This window comes from Nesoenas mayeri (genome assembly GCF_963082525.1).
Source record: "Nesoenas mayeri genome assembly, chromosome: 6".
NCBI lineage: Eukaryota > Metazoa > Chordata > Aves > Columbiformes > Columbidae > Nesoenas > Nesoenas mayeri.
This window is the reverse complement of record NC_137545.1, coordinates 13,991,740-14,011,175: the sequence shown is the minus strand read 5'-3', so window position 1 is coordinate 14,011,175 and position 19,436 is coordinate 13,991,740. Positions and strand designations below refer to the sequence as shown.

The 19,436-nt window shown below is 37.0% G+C and overlaps 1 protein-coding gene across 3 annotated transcripts in view; it reads left to right on the top strand.

Moving 5' to 3' along the window:
* The window catches only part of NCKAP1 (NCK associated protein 1), a 64,482-nt gene that overhangs the window by 25,040 nt on the left and 20,006 nt on the right, over positions 1-19,436 (top strand). For all 3 annotated transcript variants that reach the window (XR_013922254.1, XM_080346380.1, XM_080346379.1), the window contains exons 4-23: positions 863-919; positions 1,847-1,989; positions 2,072-2,162; positions 4,267-4,404; positions 5,131-5,179; positions 5,668-5,824; positions 6,420-6,476; positions 7,016-7,112; positions 7,325-7,431; positions 8,539-8,671; positions 10,817-10,898; positions 11,346-11,404; positions 12,203-12,348; positions 12,837-12,969; positions 14,601-14,720; positions 15,030-15,169; positions 16,391-16,522; positions 17,657-17,875; positions 18,218-18,348; positions 18,639-18,736. Coding sequence is in view for 2 of the 3 variants with exons in the window: in XM_080346380.1 (XP_080202506.1) it covers positions 863-919; positions 1,847-1,989; positions 2,072-2,162; positions 4,267-4,404; positions 5,131-5,179; positions 5,668-5,824; positions 6,420-6,476; positions 7,016-7,112; positions 7,325-7,431; positions 8,539-8,671; positions 10,817-10,898; positions 11,346-11,404; positions 12,203-12,348; positions 12,837-12,969; positions 14,601-14,720; positions 15,030-15,169; positions 16,391-16,522; positions 17,657-17,875; positions 18,218-18,348; positions 18,639-18,736 (2,289 nt within the window). In the remaining variant the exon portion in view is untranslated. The remainder of the gene's footprint in view (positions 1-862; positions 920-1,846; positions 1,990-2,071; positions 2,163-4,266; positions 4,405-5,130; positions 5,180-5,667; positions 5,825-6,419; positions 6,477-7,015; positions 7,113-7,324; positions 7,432-8,538; positions 8,672-10,816; positions 10,899-11,345; positions 11,405-12,202; positions 12,349-12,836; positions 12,970-14,600; positions 14,721-15,029; positions 15,170-16,390; positions 16,523-17,656; positions 17,876-18,217; positions 18,349-18,638; positions 18,737-19,436) is intronic.

The following is a 19,436-nucleotide window of genomic DNA, read 5'->3' as shown; positions in this document are numbered from 1 at the left end:
TGGCTGACACACCAGAAGGCTGTGCTGCCATCCAGCGAGACCTGGACAGGCTGGAGAGTTGGGCAGGGAAAAATTTAATGAAATATAACAAGGGAAGGTGTAGAGTCTTGCATCTGGGCAGGAACAACCCCAGGTTCCAGTATAAGCTGGGGAGTGACCTATTAGAGAGCAGTGTAGGGGAAAGGGACCTGGGGGTCCTGGTGGACAGCAGGATGATCATGAGCCAGCACTGTGCCCTTGTGGCCAAGAGGGCCAATGGCATCGTGGGGTGTAGTAGAAGGGGGGTGGTTAGTAGGTTGAGAGAGGTCCTCCTTCCCCTCTACTCTGCCCTGCTGAGACCACGCCTGGAATATTGTGTCCAGTTCTGGGCGCCTCAGTTCCAGAAGGACAGGGAACTGCTGGAGAGGGTCCAGCGCAGGGCAATGAAGATGATTAAGGGAGTGGAAAGGCTGAGGGAGCTGGGTCTCTTTAGTCTGGAGAAGAGGAGGCTGAGGGGTGACCTCATTCATGTTTACAGATATATAAAGGGTGAGTGTCATGAGGATGGAGCCAGGCTCTTCTCGGTGACAACCAATGATAGGACAAGGGGTAATGGGTTCAAACTGGAACACAAAAGGTTCCACTTGAATTTGAGAAGAAACTTCTTCACAGTGAGAGTGACAGACTCTCCTACTCTGGAGACATTCAAACCCGCCTGGACGCCTTCCTGTGTAACCTCATCTGGATGTTCCTGCTCCGACGGGGGGATTGGACTAGATGATCTTTTGAGGTCCCTTCCAATCCCTAATGTTTTGTGATTCTGTGATAGTAAAACAATTTACTTCCATCTTTTGAAACTGAAATTATTCCTTTATTTTTCAAGGACCATGTTTGTGAGCTGCTGAACACTATTGATGTTTGCCAAGTCTTCTTTGATATTGTAAGTTTTGTAGGTTAAACTTTCAAATGCCATGTAAAAACGTTTCCAATAGGAGTCATGTGTGGAAAATTAGAAGAACTTGTTTATGTTAGCCAAAGAAACATGACATCTCTAGTTATAAATGCAAGAGAAATAAAAATGTGATCTTTAGATCCCTAACTTGTAGAAATAGCTGGAAATCAGAAGAGACCATTTTAAACAGGCTACTTATGGACAGCAGTAACAGTGTTGTGTGTTATCAAACATACAAATTGTTCTGTAATTTTTACTTTATTGTATTTGTATCTTAGAGGTTTACTGTCATCTACATGCTTAAGCCATGTAGACTCACAAAACAGGCATATAACTGTTGTCCACCAAAGAGATCTGTGATAAGGTCCACCACCAAAAAAAAAACCCGAACCTTAAAACAAATCATCAAACAGCTTTTCATTTTCTTCTCAGCTTTCTTTTCTGATGTTCATAATGTCACCTTGCTAGTTTTAGTCAGTAGTCTAAATTTTGGCTGACTTAATTTCATGCTACGAAAGAGGAGCAGGTATATATCCTATGGAATGATCTTACCAGGCCAGCGGGGTATGTGTCAGCTTTTTATATGACAGAGTCTTACTAAATTATAGTTCTCAGGCAAGGCACTTGCTGATTGCTTAGTAACATCCAAGAAAAGCTTTCTTATCCGTCAGCTCATCTGTAACACCAGAGCCTGGAAAGATTTATTTGCATGCTTGCTTTCAGAAATGTAAACAGGTCTGGGGATTTGAGTGCATAAATTAACATTATACATGTCTGTATGCAAACAGAAAAAAAGCTGATCGGGGCAGTCCGTTGTATTTTTAAAAAGCTGAAAATTGATGGAAAGGTGAAGAAAATGTTTTATGCTTGTTTTTGAAAGTTTTAGAATGATAATGGACTGTATTTTGTCTCTAGACTGTAAACTTCGATTTAACAAAGAACTACCTAGATTTGATTATAACCTACACAACTCTAATGATATTGCTGTCTCGAATTGAAGAAAGGAAGGCTATCATTGGATTGTATAACTATGCCCATGAAATGACACATGGAGCAAGGTAAAAATCCGTTGTGTTAATGATGTGTACAATAATAATAGTAACAACTCCACCTGAGTGAATTGTTTGTTGTTGTTTTTAGTGACAGAGAATATCCACGCCTTGGCCAGATGATTGTGGATTATGAAAATCCTTTAAAGAAAATGATGGAGGAATTTGTACCTCACAGTAAAGTATGTAACTACTTTTCACAGGCACTCAGTAACCTTACTTGACAGAAACAGAGATGAAAAAGTAAATATCCAAGAGTTTGTTTTGTCAAAGACCATTAGGTATAAATTTTATAGGTGATTTTACTTATAAGGGACGCCTGGGGCTGGGGATTGATATCCTATTAAATAACATACAGGAATTAAATAAATACAGGAATGCTAAGACTCATCGGTAAGGTTCCATCTCATTCACTATGGATTAGAAATGGATTAAGAATCAGTTATTGTTCATCTGAGAATAGCTACATCTGTGGTTTGGTTTGTAGTTTGAAATGTAGGAGATGGCTCATGTTTCTCTGAAACCAGTTTTTTGCTGGTTTACCATCCTAGATGAATGTGTTTTTTTATTTTGTAACCTGAAAGTTTTTGCCTTGCGTTGTCTTTAAACTGGGGATCTTGGAGATCACCACTGCCTCTTTAATAATATATCCTGTACTCAAAAGCTGACATTGTATACACTGCTCGGTTGACTTGGCAAAGTTAAATGAGCTCACTTCCTTAAGTGTTTTCTGTACAAACGTTTTCAGGCTTGCATTCTTACACAGCTGGTTGTGCTACAGTTCTGTGATGATTTATCTAGGCTGTGTTTTCGTATGTTGATATCTTGGAAAAGTGACAGAAGCCTCACCGAAGTCAATGTATATCCTGTTACTCACTTCCCTGTTTGTCCAGCAGCCTTGCAACTCTGTTGGAGGAAACTAGGTTGGTTTGATCAGTGCTTGACCAACCTATTTATAAAGGTGTTATTTTATAGGTGCTTGCAAAATGATTGCCTAACAACATTTTGGAATCTTTTGCAGGAGTTAAACACTAAGTTACTGCGTAAAGTTTTAAAGGTTTGGTGTTTTTTTCCTATTTCACAATCTACGTACTGGTTCTGTGTTCCTTCTCTAGTCCTCTTGAGATTTTTCTTAAGTTCCATAAACTTTTTAAGATAGTCACTAGAAGTTCAGAGAGTTTTCCAACTACTTCTCTAAGTGCTCTGAAGCAGAATAGCTTTGAATACTTCTCATTTGTCTAAATAATCTGTGATCTTATTTTTTTATACTTTCCTCTACACAGTTCCTGTCTTGTTAAGGCTTATTTAGCTAAGGATCTCATTTGCAATTAAACTTTTCTTGTCCACATTTTAGCGGAGATGCTTCACTTTTCAGTGTTATCTTTGTGCTCTTATATTTCATAGTGGACCAATCCTTTCGCTTGAAGAGTTTTGTAAAGCCATTTTTCAGGTTGAGGGCTTTTTTTCCTCTTTATCCTGTGTAGAGGTATAAATTGGGGTCAGGGATCCCTTCAGGCACTATGCTATAGAAACACAGACTTAGGTTGCGCTCTCCAGAACTGCACATTTAAGTTGTCCTTCCATCATCTCACTACTTAGCAGTAAACTGACAGTTGTTTAGTCCTTTAAATTAGCTTCAGCAATGACTTTTTTCTTTTTTGTTTCCTGAGTGACCTTCTCTACTGGTGCAATGCTTAGACATGGCTCCCTGTGCAAGCACCAATACTGATGCAAAAGACAGGGAAAAGACATGGATCCACAGTTAAATAAGCTTAGTCTGCTATGAGGATGTTCCTGCAGACAGTATCTGCTCAAAAAAATTAAAATTTGCTAGCGAAGAGGAAGGACATACTAAATGAAGTCACAGAGAAAGGAATAACGCAATAATTGGGATGCTTGAATAAATAATGAAAAGCTGTCAGTTGTACATGAGAGGTTTCTTGTCTCCTGTTGATTTTTTTTTTCATGTCCTCCAATTCTGAACTTGGAATTTTATAGCTCTAATTAAAAAAAATCAAAGCCTCCTGCTTACCTGCATCCTTCCCTTAGCCTGAAATAGTCTTTTATATGTGAAGTAAACTAGATGCAATGGATTTTAACTTCAAATTTAATTTCAGAACTAGTTCAGTAAGATGTTTTTTATTATTGTCTGTAATAACGCTGGGAAGGGAACACACAGTTCACAAAATGAGGTGAATAACTTGAACATTTATCCAAGACGGAGCCTTGAGGGCATCTTTAAACTAATCATTGGTCTTTTATGTATTTATTTTGTTTTTTCCCCAGTCCCTTTCAGATGCTCTGATTTCACTCCAGATGGTCTATCCTCGACGAAATCTCTCAGCTGACCAGTGGAGAAACGCACAACTACTGAGCCTCATCAGTGCCCCCAGCACAATGCTGAACCCTGCACAGTCAGACACAGTACGGCCTTTTAATTTGCATTATATGATAAAGTCAAGCAGGGTTTTACAGAAAATAACATGGGGGTGTTTAATTTTCTGTTTGATTACCTTTATGTGGCTTTTAATGAGAGAAGTAAATAGGCTGGCTTAGAGAGTGAAATACTTTAGTACAGGGGAAAAGTTTTCTCGCATTAATTAAAGTTTCCGTTGTGTTAGTTCATGCTTTCACCTCCAGTATTTGATAATTGAAAGATGAAGGGAAGCAGTGCTAGTTCTGCAGTGTAGAAGGAAGGAATCCTGGATACTGCCTTGGATGCTTGTGGGCCAACAAACTGAAAATCAGAACTGATTTACCTTGAAAATTTTTACTGTTTGCGTTTCCTGCCTCAGTTTTGAAATGAAAGGTCATCTTTCTGGAAATATTCAAGTATGAACAGCTGTCAGGTTATGATTAGTATACATCAAAAGCCCTTTGTTCTTAAATGTTCTTAAATACAATGTGTGTTGAAACTTTTGCCAGAATTTGTTCACCATTTTGTTCATGGTATTGGAGGATATAGAAGAGCATTTAATATTCAGACTCGCCATTTCTAAAGAGATAAAACAATACCCTGTTAGTAATCAGCATCAGCCTTTCCTGATTCATCAGCATTTAAGGCTTTATTTTTTTCTAAAAAGCACTTCCCATAAAATGTATTGTCTTTTATATCATTACGTGGCTACAAATTAATATTTTTTTCAACAGATGCCATGTGAATACCTCTCTCTGGATGCAATGGAAAAATGGATCATTTGTGAGTAAAATATTCTGAAACAGCTCATGGTTGTATTAAAAACAGTTAGTTTACATATAAAAGACTCCTTGCTTTTCTGTAATGTACAAAAGCTGTTGCATTCAAATTAGATTGTAGAGAACTTGATTAGATCTCATTTGTATGTATCATACTTTTACATGCAGTGAAGGTAGAATTCAGGATATGGTTCTGAAATAAAATTTGTCATCAGGTTATTCCAAACTTTGACTAAAAGTGAGGGCTTTAGTCATTCTGATGAAAATAGCTGAGTAGTATCAGCATTAAGTTATTAATGCTACAAAACCCTTGCAAAAAAGACCTCTCTTCTAGAACAGTGTGGGGTATTTCTCTATTAATATTTAAAACAATGTTATCCATTAAACACTTTATCAATGAACTGTTTAAGAGGAAATGTGTAATAATCTCACTGTTCTCTTATTGTCTCTGTGCATCGGGTTTGTGACATCAATCCATGTGGACTTTTGAAGTTGGATTTATTTTGTGCCATGGAATCCTAAATAGCGATGCTACAGCTTTGAACCTTTGGAAACTTGCACTTCAAAGCAGCTCTTGCTTGGCTCTGTTTCGAGATGAAGTATTCCATATTCACAAAGCTGCAGAAGACCTGTTTGTAAACATACGAGGGTAAGTTTTTGTTCTCTCTTTCTCCTTTCAGAACCTCTGTTTAAAAATTAGTTTATTGAAAAACTGTTTTGAAAATGTTACTTCATATAAATTCTGCTTGAGGATAGTCAGAATACAAACGTTTTTGCTTAGTATCTTGACTGTTTCTTTAATACATAACTTCCAAAAGCCTGATTTCATAACCATTGTGCCTATTTTAATCTCGGTTCTGAAAAAGTCTGGTGAATCAGTCTCTGAAATGGCAAAAGTTAAAATTAATGATCCCGCCCACAAATCTTAATCTAGGGAAGAGAAATGATGTCAGGAATGCAGAGTTTGCTTGAAAAAGTTGCAAGTATGTGCTACTGTTTCTGCAGCATATCAGATGAAAGCTCAGGCAGTGACCAAGTTGAGGTCTTTACCTGCCGATACCAGGACCTCATTTTCGTTTGGGTATCCAGTTTTAACGTTTAGCTCCGAGCAGGGAAATAAATCTTATGTGAGCTTTTTGCTGTGTCCTCCTTGCGGCGCCATTGCAGCTCCTCACAAAGTTGCAGTTTTTTCTAAATTCTGCTGCTGGTACTTACTACTGTATGGGATTGGTTTTCATTTGCAGGTACAACAAGCGTATTAATGACATCAGAGAATGCAAAGAAGCCGCTGTTTCCCATGCGTAAGTGTCTTACAAAGTTTTCCTGACAGATTTTAGTGTTGCTTTTCTTAGTGAAGTTATACAGAATGTTTGTACAGGATTTGTTGAATGCAGAATTAATTGTGCATTTTCAAATGAGATCGTGTACTGACTGTTCTTTTAAATCTGGATTTGCTTAATGGTTTGTAATTGTTGATTTACCTTCCCAAGTTTTAGATTATTTTGCAAGTTTTCAGGACAGAAGCATTTAGTTTATGTAGTCTCCAGTTTTTGTCTAATTACTTAATGTGAATGCAAACTAAATAGAAATATTTTAGTGGAGTCAAATGCTCATCACAGACCAGGGGCAGAGAACTTGTTTTTTAAATTTAACCATACTTCAGGAATATTCAGCATTGGTGATGGGGATGCCTATTTTAATTGAACCATATCCTTTAAAATACTGAACTTTTGAAGTTGTATGATATGAGCTGCCTATGCTTGGGCTCAGATGTTTGGAAACTTCAAGAATTCTGTGGTTGGCACAGCGGATGATGATTTGCTTTGTTCTTTCGATGCAGCGGTTCAATGCACAGGGAGAGACGCAAGTTTTTACGTTCCGCACTCAAAGAACTGGCCACTGTCCTGTCTGATCAGCCCGGCCTGTTAGGTCCCAAGGTAATTATGGCTCTTATGTTTTGCGGTTATGCTATCTTAATTTTGTTTCTCAGTGATAATATGTTATTTACTAAAACCACACTTGACTCCAAGAGAAAACCTATTTAGGTTTTAAGATTCTTTGGTTTTACAAACTAGTTGCCTTTTAGTGTGCACAAGGTGTCCAACTGTTGTATGTATCTATAAACTTGTGAACAACTTTTCTTTTACAGGCACTTTTTGTATTTATGGCATTATCCTTTGCTCGTGATGAAATTATTTGGCTTCTTCGTCATGCAGATAATATGCCGAAGAAGAGCGCAGATGATTTCATAGATAAGTATGTTAACAATTTTTAGTGTGATACCTTAAATATTTATGAGAAATTCACAGATGAAATGCATTTGAAGGCAAGGGAATCTTGGGAAAGGGTGGCTCTATGGAAGAATTGGAACTGCTCAGAAAATCTTTACCTGGGAATCCCAAAAAGTGAAGCATATAGGTGGAAGTTTGTTTTCTCTAGAAAGCGTATTTATAAAATAAAAATATTTTATAAAAGCTTTATGCATTTTATTTTTCCTTTGATGAAGCAAAGCAAAAAAAAAACCCACTTTATCCTTTATCGTCAGTGTTACTGATTTGCATTGAACAAAGCTGGTGGGGAAAAGGAAACTGTCAAAAAGCTTGATTTGTAGAATATTTCCTGTGTTGTAGCAACACTGACTTTTAAATCAGATAAGATTTATTTATATACCAGAGCATTATTGTCATAATAAAGAGTAGTTAAAAATGAGAAATGGGTTTAAGAGATTTGTGAATATGGATAGGCAGAAGAGCACTAGTTGTGTTTGAGTTCTGAAGATTACTGAACACAAGATTGAACTGAAAGTCTGTGTATTTACTGCAGGAGTTTAAACAAGAATTGACAATCACAAGGTCCCACATCCTCTCTGAAACAACTTGTGCAAGTATTTAGCCATCCTCATGGTTTTTTAAAAAACCCAACCAAACAAACCAAAACCAGCCCAACAGAAAAGCGGTGATTACAATCGTATTTTTCAGATTTAGCAGCTTTACAGAGTTGTGTGGATGTGGTTTGGTTGGTTTTGTTTCTTTGTTTCCTTTTCATTTTTTTCTTCAAATTGAGCATTATAGAAGGGCTTCTTCTAAAAATAAATAGATAGTTGTACAAACCTTTGAGGATTATCATGAAGGCATCCTAGTAATTTATCTCTTGTTGAGTGGATTTTGCTTTAAAGAGATGACCTGTGTAAACTCCTCTTAAAACGTGAACAAGTATTTTCATACAAAAATTGCCTATAAGTAATACTTTTAAAAGCAAGGTGTAGGAGGAAATCCCCTTGAGAAGCATTCCACCAGTAGAAGATATTTTCAATATTTTTGGATGTTTTCTGTTTTCTAAGCTTTTCCTTGTTGTCTTACCTAGACACATAGCCGAGCTAATATTCTACATGGAGGAGCTCAGAGCACATGTGCGAAAATACGGGCCTGTGATGCAGAGATACTATGTGCAGTATCTCTCCGGCTTCGATGCAGTCGTCTTGAATGAGCTTGTTCAGGTATGTCAAGCCTGTGCTTTTGGCTTCTCACATGCAAACTTTAAAAAGGGCTTTTTATCCAAAATGTCTGTGAAATGTGTCCTGGTTTGTGGATTTTGAAAAACATATGGAATAAGACGAATTAACTTAACTTGCTATTTAATTCTAGGATTTAGAGTTGTACTTTAGGGTTTTATATGAATACTTAAACGTTATTAAGCAGTGTTATGCTTAGGGACAATGAAAGGAGCACTGCCACTGAAGGACTGGTGGAGAAACTTTTCTTTATTTAGCCTGACCAAGACATTATGGGCTTTCTGAACTGTTTTGGTTTCATTCCCTGGTGACCACTAGATGGAGCCCACATTTTGTGAGTAGGTCAGGTCTGTGAACCTGATGAGTCTGTACAGCAAGCTTTCAAAAATTAATTTCATACTTCAAGCACTACACCGGTTACCAGGAGGTGGAGCTTACATACTCTTTATTTAAATGAATTCTTAAATAGTTTAAATACCAGTTTGTATCACTGTTTATTAGATGTAACTGGATCCTTGAGTTTGCATTCAATACCACAGTAATTGTACTTAGGGCTTTTTTGCTTATAGCTCTATGTATTTACATGTTAACAGATTTTATTTTTTAGAGTGACAGAATTAAGGTTTTTTTACATTTGTCATCAATTCCTGGGAAACTATTTCCTAGATTTAGTGAGTTACTTCTAAATGCTGTACAAGTGGCACAAGTGTACTCTGCTTAAATAGGAGAAACCTTAGGATCAAAATGAAATGAGGAAAAAAATAATTGGCTTGAGTTTTAGTTGTAATTAATTCATAACAGGTAGCAAGCACAAGACTAGACAAATGATTGAGTGATAATTTGGATTTTTTTCAGCTTAAAATGTCAGTCACAGCTGGAATTCTGAGAAACTTCTGTATTGTATTGTTTAATAGAAATATGATTTTATCATTTGCTGAAACTGCTTTTTCATGCACTGTCTCCTTTTGTAAAATTTGAGAATGTTATAGCCCATCTTTCAGGTGGTACCAATCATAGAAGTCAATGTTAGTGGAAAACTCTTGAGAATGGGTTTTATGGGAAGCAAAGTGATTGTCGAAGGTTAAGATTGCGGGGTGACAATAAAACCCTGGCAGATGTATTGTTAACCTCCTCTCCCCTCCCACTTCCACCTTTTTGCCCCTCCCTCTCCACCTTCCCACTTAGGACAGGCGATCAGGAGGGAAAGAAGGACAGAGAGTAGAGAGTTGGAAAAATTAAAAATGTTTTATTAATACTACTAATAAGAATAGAGAATATAATACAAAATATACAAAACCAATCTTCTAAAGTCTGAGCAACTGCAGAACCTGCACCCAAAGTCCTGGATTGGACTCTGCAGCCAACCGGAGCTGGATTCAGTCTCTCCCTAGGCCTCAGTTCGCAGGGACGACCAGCAAGGTCCTCTCCTAATGTCAGCGATGAGGAAAAAGGGACAACATCCTCCTGATCTCCCACTTTTATATGAAGTATTCTCGTGAATGGAATGTTATACACCGTTGGTCAGTTTCTTGGTCACCTGTTTCTGGTTGGCCCTCTCCCGAGATGTCCATCCATGCTTATCAATAAGTTTGCCTTCCATTGCTGTGTTTACCAAAACATGTATCTGGTTCTCCAGGAAAATGCAGCTAATATGAAAGCTTTAGCAGACAGGCAAATTCACTAAAAGAGAAACTTGGTTTTTAACAAAACCAGGCCAGTGATGCTGATGTTGTCTCTGTTACATCCTGCCATGGCCAAATTTTCTTTGCAGACAGGTCAGGTGCCTGTAGAGGTCAGGAAAATGTTTGCTATCTGATATATAACAGGGTAATATTTGGTGTCTGTCTTGTAAATGCCTACATTCTGAATACTGGTGGGCCCATTTCTTGCCAGATTTCTGTGTTTTAAGAAGGTGTTGGTTTGGAAGCAAGCTTTTCTAGGTACCTGTCATCAACCAATGAATTAAAAAGTGAAAGCTTTTAAATAGTGCTATTTGAAATATTCCATCAATTAAGTTATCTTGTGTAAATTTTTGTACCTTTGAGAGCACAGCTGATAAATTGGGCATGGGTATTGTCATTATTTCATAAAGCAAGTTTGAAATAATAATAGCAGCAACATTTATTTTAGAATCTTTCAGTGTGCCCCGAGGATGAATCAATCATCATGTCCTCTTTCGTAAACACAATGACTTCACTAAGCGTGAAACAAGGTAAGTTTAAATGAACTTGGGAAAATAGTAACAGAATGGCAGATTCCTCTGGAAAGCTTCATCAATTTGTGCTTCATGCAATCAATTGAAACAGATGGCTTGTGTAAACTGAACTTATTCCCTTGTTTCTCTTTCGTTACGGTATCGGCTTCTTGTTGTGTGTCCTTTTTCCAGGGCAGCTCTATACAGATACAGCTTTTGAAGAATGCTATTGGGAAGTAATCCTACTGTTTAATTTAGAAAGCATGTTACACAGGCTTTCATCTAGATATTTAAGTTCCTATTAGCGTGTCTGTGCTGGATCGAAATTTTTGGGTAAAAGCATCAGGTTCAGTACCCAAGTAATTCTTGAGTACTTTGGAGTTTTTTAGGATGTCTGATGTAGTATAGCTGGATTTGTAGTTGTTTTCCTAAAGGTTTTATGTTGTATATTGTTTCCTTATGCAGTTGAAGATGGAGAGGTATTTGACTTCAGAGGAATGAGATTAGATTGGTTTAGATTGCAGGTAAGTCTTTGTAAATATGTGTGGCGCTTTACTAACTTAAAACCAAATGTTTCATAAATTAGTTCTCTCATAGATTACTCTCACACTGCAAGTAGATGACAGGCTATCTAACAATAACTTGCTCTTTTAAAATAGAAAAAATACTTAAGCAGATAATTTGCTACATTTTCGTGTAACTTTGCATTGCATACTTTATGCAAATCATTCTTTGGGGTGTTTATAACAGTTCAGAAATAGAATGTGTTGAGGATGAACGGTTTGGCGGCTGTGCAGCGTACGGAGTGATTCAGCCTGCCCAGCCCAGGGGAGGCAGAGACTGTTCAGTGGGAAAATAACATTCCGTGAGAAAATCACTCCTGTGCATTGCAGCAACAGTGTCTTCCATTGACTTAATAAAGAGGGGAGTACTGTTTAGACTGCAGATCAGTTGCCTCAAGATTAGATAGACATGTTATTTTTATATTTTCAAGTTACACCTGCTTTTTCTTGCCTTGCAAAACCTGATTGTTAAAGTGGGGTCTCGCAAGTGCATGCTTGTGTTTTGTCAGTGCATTTGTTCTACACTTTTTCTGTGAATTGGTGTCACGTTCAAATGACATTTGGAGACTTCACTGAGAGGCAATTTGCTTTCTTAAGCTATAGTGGAAAGATAAAGCCGTCTATTCATGGTTTTTAACTACATGGGTATCCTATACATAGCATAATCAGTATTTAACTTTTGTATTGGGCAATAGCAATGGAATTTGGAAAAAAAAAAACAGCTGTAAGTATAACAAAGTTTTTCTTGTGTCTTTCCAGGCCTACACCAGTGTTTCTAAGGCTTCACTTGGTCTTGCAGACCATAGAGAACTAGGAAAAATGATGAACACAATCATTTTCCACACAAAAATGGTAGATTCTTTGGTGGAGATGTTGGTTGAAACCTCCGATCTTTCTATATTTTGGTATGTTACTAACCTGACTGTAGAAGCTTTTTATTGTTTATTGTTTGGTTTGTTCTTGCAAGTGTCATTTTTAAATAACAAATTTAGTAGAAAGATAAGCCAGCGGGAGAATCAATTAGAATTTCTGGTTTCTATCAGTTTGATAAAGGTATTTCTGAGGATGTCAGAGATTCTTCAAGCAGTCACGTAATTTATCTGACGTCATTTGCAGATTCTTCCTCAATAGATTTTTGCAAAACGTGCAAATTTTTGCAGTGCTGAAGTGGCAAACATCAGAATAATAAGATTATTATGATAATAATAGAGAGATGCAAATAAAATGCATAAGTGGTGAATGCAGAAAACAAACTTACTTGAAAGTATGATGCGGTTTTTGATAAGTTATAACTATAAATCTTACAATAATAGCATGTTTGATTTGTGTGAAGTAGACTTTATTTGCAGCAAAGTTATGTATGTATTCCATTTAAATGTCTCTTTCTGATCAGTTTTTATAGTCGTGCTTTTGAGAAGATGTTTCAGCAGTGTTTGGAGCTTCCCTCTCAGTCAAGATACTCAATTGCATTCCCACTGCTTTGTACTCATTTTATGAGCTGTACCCATGAACTGTGCCCAGAAGAGGTAATTTTTAAACGTATTGTCTTAGTTATTTTCATTTCTCATTTAAAGTAGAGAGGTCTAGAGCTGAGCACTGCAAGATTGTGTTCGTGGTGGCAATGTAAAATTTGAGGGAGGAGAGTGGTAAAAGTTGAAATAAAACAAGTAGATAGCTTCTTGTGTGATTCTTCACCTGTAGAGCTCAAAATCCTTTTCTGAAGTGAGTAAGCAGTATTATCTTTGCTTTAAAGAGAGATTAAACTAAGGTACAAATGTTAGATGACTTTTCTGGGGGTCATTCAGGCTTAGATGCTACTAATCTCATATGCCTATAAAAACTTGCAAGCAACAGTTTTTCTTTCAAATGGTTTATAAAGTCATAGTTAGAAAAAGGAAATAGGAAATTGGGAGTTCTGTATGGCTTGTTATTAATAGTGTTTCTTCAGTAAGATTAAAAGAAAAAATCCTAAATGATATACAGTATAATGCAAGCATTTGTTTTGGTAAGCATGGGGTAATGCAAGCTCTCTTTGATTAGAATTAGAAATGAAAAATGCAGAGTGTTGCTTAAAGAAACAGAGTCTTTGTTAAGGGAAGTAGTTTGATTCTGAGGAAATTCTTTCTATTTCTGTTGCAATGAAATAGATCCTTCACTACATTTCCTGTTTGTCCATTGACTTTGGAATTACTCCGGGGGTTAACTTGGCCAGTTTTGTGTAGTGCTCATAAAAGTGTGTTTTCATTCTCAGCAGCACTCATCTGAAACAATTAGATGAATAAGACCTCTTGTAATATGTGCGATGTAGGCTTTTTTGTACTTAAACTTTAAAATCCTCATCTGCTAACATCTCAATATATGTCTAGATCATTATTTTCCCAGTATACTGTGCTTTAAAAAGCTGCGAACTGTATTTATACTAGACAACCACTAAAATGTTTCTAGGAAAGCTCCCTTCCAGAACAAGAGATGTCTTTCAGAACAATTATAGAAACAGTAAGGAATTGGTAGCGAGAGTTCACTGTATACTAGTTACTGTGAATTCAGCTGCAGCAAGCACATTCTGCCACAGCCAGAGAGCGTTGAATTCAATATCTGAATTGTGTAACTTGGTAACTATTATCATTTTGGAAAAATAATCTTCACTGCACTGTGTACAATGCGTGGTAGTGTGGCTGTTGGAAAGTAAACATCAGTGGTGAAAGACAGATTCGAGTGAGACAGTCTGTGCTTGTGCGGATCCAGTGACAAAGGGACTGAGTCCAGAAATTAATGCAGCAGGCCTTCATTATTGACTTTTCCAGTGCTGTGAAGAGCATTCTGCTTTCTCTGTAGCTTGAGTTGCATGCTCTTTTGCTCTAGATTTAGTACTGGTACAAATAAATGAAGAAGAGATTCACAGAAACCTTAAGTACTGGACATGATAATGTAGATAAAATTCCATGTCAGTGGCTTTGAAGATTTCATGGTTCAAGTTGCTTCTAAAAATAAAAAAACCTGGACCTGAGATTATTGAGGACTACTTAATTTAGTATTTCTCATACCCTATTTATATGATGCAGTGGACTGTTATCTGCAGTATGGTGTGTCTTGTGTGAGTATTGTAGGACTAATGGGAAACTGAAAATCACACTCCCTTTGTTTTCTTCTTTAACAGCGACATCATATTGGAGATCGTAGTCTTTCCTTGTGTAACATGTTCTTGGATGAAATGGCTAAGCAAGCTCGAAACCTTATCACAGACATTTGCACGGAACAGTGTACACTGAGTGATCAGGTGAGTGTGGTTGTGTCTATTTTAATTCTCCTTTGAGATTTTTCTCTGTTCAACTTTCTGAATTTTATGGTTCTATTTCCTGTTTGCCTCTTTTTCCCCCCCACACCCTGTTTTGGGGAAGATTTTTCTGTTTGTAAAATGGAAGGTGACTTGAGGAAGACTTTTTAATATTTGCGTTTTGTAGTTAGTAGTCAAAAGAACATGTTACTTGTGTGAAGTCTGCATGGGGACCATAAGCTTAGTTTGTATGTCATGGCTGCTAAAAAGTTGGATTTTAATTTGGATGGGCTGTTTCTTTTCATTTACTAGTTGCTGCCAAAGCATTGTGCCAAAACCATCAGTCAAGCAGTGAACAAAAAGTCAAAAAAACAGACTGGAAAGAAAGGAGAACCTGAAAGGGAGAAACCAGGAGTAGAAAGCATGAGGAAAAACAGATTGGTTGTGACAAAGTAAGCCGCCTCTTCTCTTCCTTTCACCTTGAATCCTAAGTCAAAACATGTGTGTTTGACATATTGAATGCTTCTTGCTTAATTTACTCAAGTAAGTTTGACTGTAAATACAGCTTTGTAGTTTGTGAGCGTATGATGCTTCTGTAGTTTGTATGGAGAGTGAATTCTGTTATGAACAGTTACCGGAATGTGTATCTCTTGAATTTATCCCTTTGGCTGTTTCCTTTCCTGAGCAGAAAGGATTGCCGTACTGTAGGTAGGTTTGCTGTATAGTCATATTAAATTGTTACAGAAGTGCGATTCCAAGGAGTGGGTGAATTCTGCCATGCTTTCATGTTAATTGGCCAAAGTACAGGCTGGGCTGGGAGTTCTTGCTGCCAAAAGGCTCCTTGCTGCCTTCAGCCCCTGGGATGCAGTTGAGGCTGCAGTACCAGCTGGGGAAGGTTTCCTTGTTAGTTACTATAGAAAAAATGAAAGGGTCAGCAAATCAATTAAAAACAGCACCACCACAAAAAAACTAACACACCAGACCTGAAAGAGCTAAGAGAGGAAGGTTAATAAATACAGTTTAAGTGTAAAACATGATAGGGAAGGAAAAGGTAGAAGATAATTTTTAGGAGAGATTGGAGGACAAGATGGTAGAGTTATAAAAGTATGAAGAGGAAGGAAGCTAAGAAGAGGAAATAATAAATGTTTAGTGTTGTGGCTGGGAGTGCATAAACACTCATTGCTGAAAGGGAAGTGGTTTTGCTACAGTTGCAACAGCAGACATCAGAGACAAGATTAGGGAAGTTGAGGGAAAAGAACTTACTTGTCGCTCAAGTTTCCCTCCCCCAATATTTTAGTTTTTTAGTATCACTAGTGTTGCTTTTTAGTATCGGTTACTTGTGTTGCTTAGTTCAGTTAGGGAAGAACCACCTTAACAGAGTCTTCTTTTTGAAGGGAAAAATAAAATATATATACACATAAAAATATGCATATCTCTCGCATCACTGTGTGTGATGCAGATCAGTGTACAGTTGTAGGAAGTGTTCTTACCCAAAATACTTTTTTTAAAATAAGCTAGAACAGTATCTCAAAGCAGAAAAAAGATAATGAAAGGAAGAGTTAGAGCTGCACTTGCTCTTGAGATGTCTTCCTTTCAGCATGTGCTTTCCATGATAATACGTACTTATGGTACATTAAATAATTTTCTTGATTTCTTGTTGCCTGTTCTTAAAGCTTGGACAAACTGCACACTGCACTTTCTGAGCTCTGCTTCTCAATCAATTATGTACCGAACATGGTGGTTTGGGAACACACGTTTACCCCAAGAGAATATTTAACGTCTCACCTGGAAATCCGCTTTACCAAGTAAGAAATGTTGTAAAGATAAATGTATTCATATACCACATAAGTCTTTGTTATTTGACATTGGAAGTATTGTATACTTAATACAGAAAACTAGTTTTTAGAAGGATGGATTGCGAAACTGAAAAGACAGTTGAGTTATATGTGCAGACACACACAGTTGTTAGTTTCTCTTTAAAACAAAATATATTGGAAATTAATATCACCTGTACAATAGCCTGATTCTGCATTCCTAGTCCTGTGTATTTTGTAGGAGTTGGTGATGCCTGTTTTTACATATGTATAAAGACTGTCTTCCCGCCATTCTTTTGCACAGTGCTGGATTGTTTCAAGTGTTTGAGTTTACTGGCTTGCTGAAAGGAAAATCTAAAAATTGGAACTCAAGACCTGACAAAGCCAACTGAGAAGATATTTTAATTTTTTTCTTAGAATAAAAAGTATTGCTGCTTGATATTCCTGTCTCTTCCTACCTTGATCTTCCCATTGTTGTTTACAGAAATAGGCAGCTTCTGGGGAGGACTTAATATTTAAAGAGCCAGCTATCCTGATTGTATTTTGTGCTAAAGATTGCTAATTATATATTCCATACAAGGTATAAAGACTTAATAAAGCTGCTACTCATCAAGATATAATATTAGGTCTCTGGAGTCTCCCATCTTTCAAATAAGATCAGGTGGCATAAAAGTAAAGATAACTTCATGGCTTTATAAGAAGTCAGCTGTAATCTTCAGGTTTATGAACCTAGACCAGTGCAGGTCATATTTGCTTTTTCTTAATTTGGGGGAGTGGGGGTTGGCTTGTGCATTGGGACTGAAGCCGCAGGCAGGTGGCCTTCAGAGTCTGCTTTCCTTTTTCTTGCCTTGTGAAAGAAACAAGACTAGTTAGCTAAAGAGAATAAATGTTCAATTTAGAATTATTTTTCAGATATTTAAGTGAATACAATTGTCTTTGACATCTAGAACTATTTTTAAAAGTGCTGGTGTAGTCTGTACGTTGACTAGAGTTTTATATTACATTTGCAGATTGGAGAAGTATTTGAATAAAAGCTTTGAATCTAAAATGATTTTTATAGATGCATCTTTGTTTAATTTTACTAACAAATGAAATTTATTTGTTTCCATTTTTTTTTTCTAAAAGGTCAATTGTTGGAATGACTATGTATAATCAAGCAACACAAGAAATTGCAAAGCCTTCAGAGCTGTTAACCAGTGTAAGAGCCTATATGACAGTCCTCCAGTCAATAGAAAATTATGTACAGATCGACATTACACGAGTATTTAACAATGTTCTGCTTCAGCAAACCCAGCATTTAGATAGTCATGGTGAGCCAACCATTACCAGTCTGTACACAAATTGGTAAGTAATTGTATGAACAGTGAACACTTGTTACAAGTTTTTAATATTATTTTTATTTAATTAAAAATCTAGAATTGGAGAAGTGGAGTTGTTTGAAATTTTCTTGAGTTTCAGAAGTTCACTTCTCCCAATACATGTTAAAAGCACTTTAAAGTTTGCCTTTTGAGAAATTCTCTTTATAGGGGAAATGTAGAGTTAAGATATGGATATCAGTTGAACTATGAAATTAGAACTTTAGCCTATAGGCTTTGCTGTCCCTTGTCATACAAGTATACTTGCATCTGTATGGAGTATCTGTGAACATGTATATTTTAATGTAAAACCTTTTCCCTTTCTGATAAGGTATTTGGAAACTTTGCTACGACAAGTCAGTAATGGTCACATAGCCTATTTTCCAGCCATGAAGGCATTTGTGAATTTGCCTACAGAAAATGAATTGACATTTAATGCAGAGGAATACTCTGACATATCAGGTAAACCTTGATATTTCTACTGAATGTTTGTGAGGGACAGGAGTAACAGCAACTCTTAGAGCATTTTATTATAGACAGCATTTGTTAACCTTCAGTGGTATTTTAAGTACTTTTTATTCATGCTGCCTCTGTGTCTTGAGAGTTCACTTTTCCTGTTTTTGGTCACGATAGGGTGACCAACAGAACTGCTGCAGTTCTGTTGCAATAAAACACTATTGCTAGATACATAGTGGGCATCAAATAACTGAAGAAGGAATGTTTGAGGTAGAGCAGTTTGTTTTCTTTCTCAGAAATGAGAGCCCTTTCCGAACTTCTGGGACCATACGGCATGAAGTTCCTAAGTGAAAGTCTGATGTGGCACATTTCTTCACAGGTTGCTGAGCTCAAGGTAACCTTGGGAAACTGGTGGATGGGAAGGCGGGTGGTTTTCTGTCTGATAGCTGTGCTTCTGCATGCCGTCTTTTTGAAATGACTGCATCAAACACACTGATAAAGCTGTGAATTTCACTCTTATTTTGTAGTACATTTGCATATGTGGTACGTGTGTATCCCACAAGCTTCAGCAGCTGAATGGGCAGGACTTTACTCAGGCTCTGTTGGTTTCTATATTGGATACCCTCAGTTAGGAGTCAAGTATCTTTTTATCATCAGTGGGAAAAGAAATGTTTTTCAAGATCTCCAGGTGCTTGAGAAGTGCTTACCCAAGTCTGTTGACTCTCAAAACTTAGCATGAAATCTCAAATGTATCTCAGTCATTTACAAGGACCTACTTTCTTTACCATGTGTGTTAGCATCTGTTGTTCAGTTTACATGGATGGGAGACTTTGGACTTTTTTTGTTAGTTTTCCTTTGTTAGTTTTAGACACACCTTTCCCTCTGGCTTAACAGTATCCATTTATTATAAATGTCTGTATTCTGATAAAAAAAATGGAGACCTACAGCAACACAAACTATAAAGTTGGTGCCATGAAAAAGAATTGGAAATATGGGTATGTCAAGGAAACTAGTTGCATGTATATTCAAAGCAAGGAACAATGACAGGGAAAGCACTTGGTGCCTATGTAATTAACTTTATGGAAAAAGAGGTT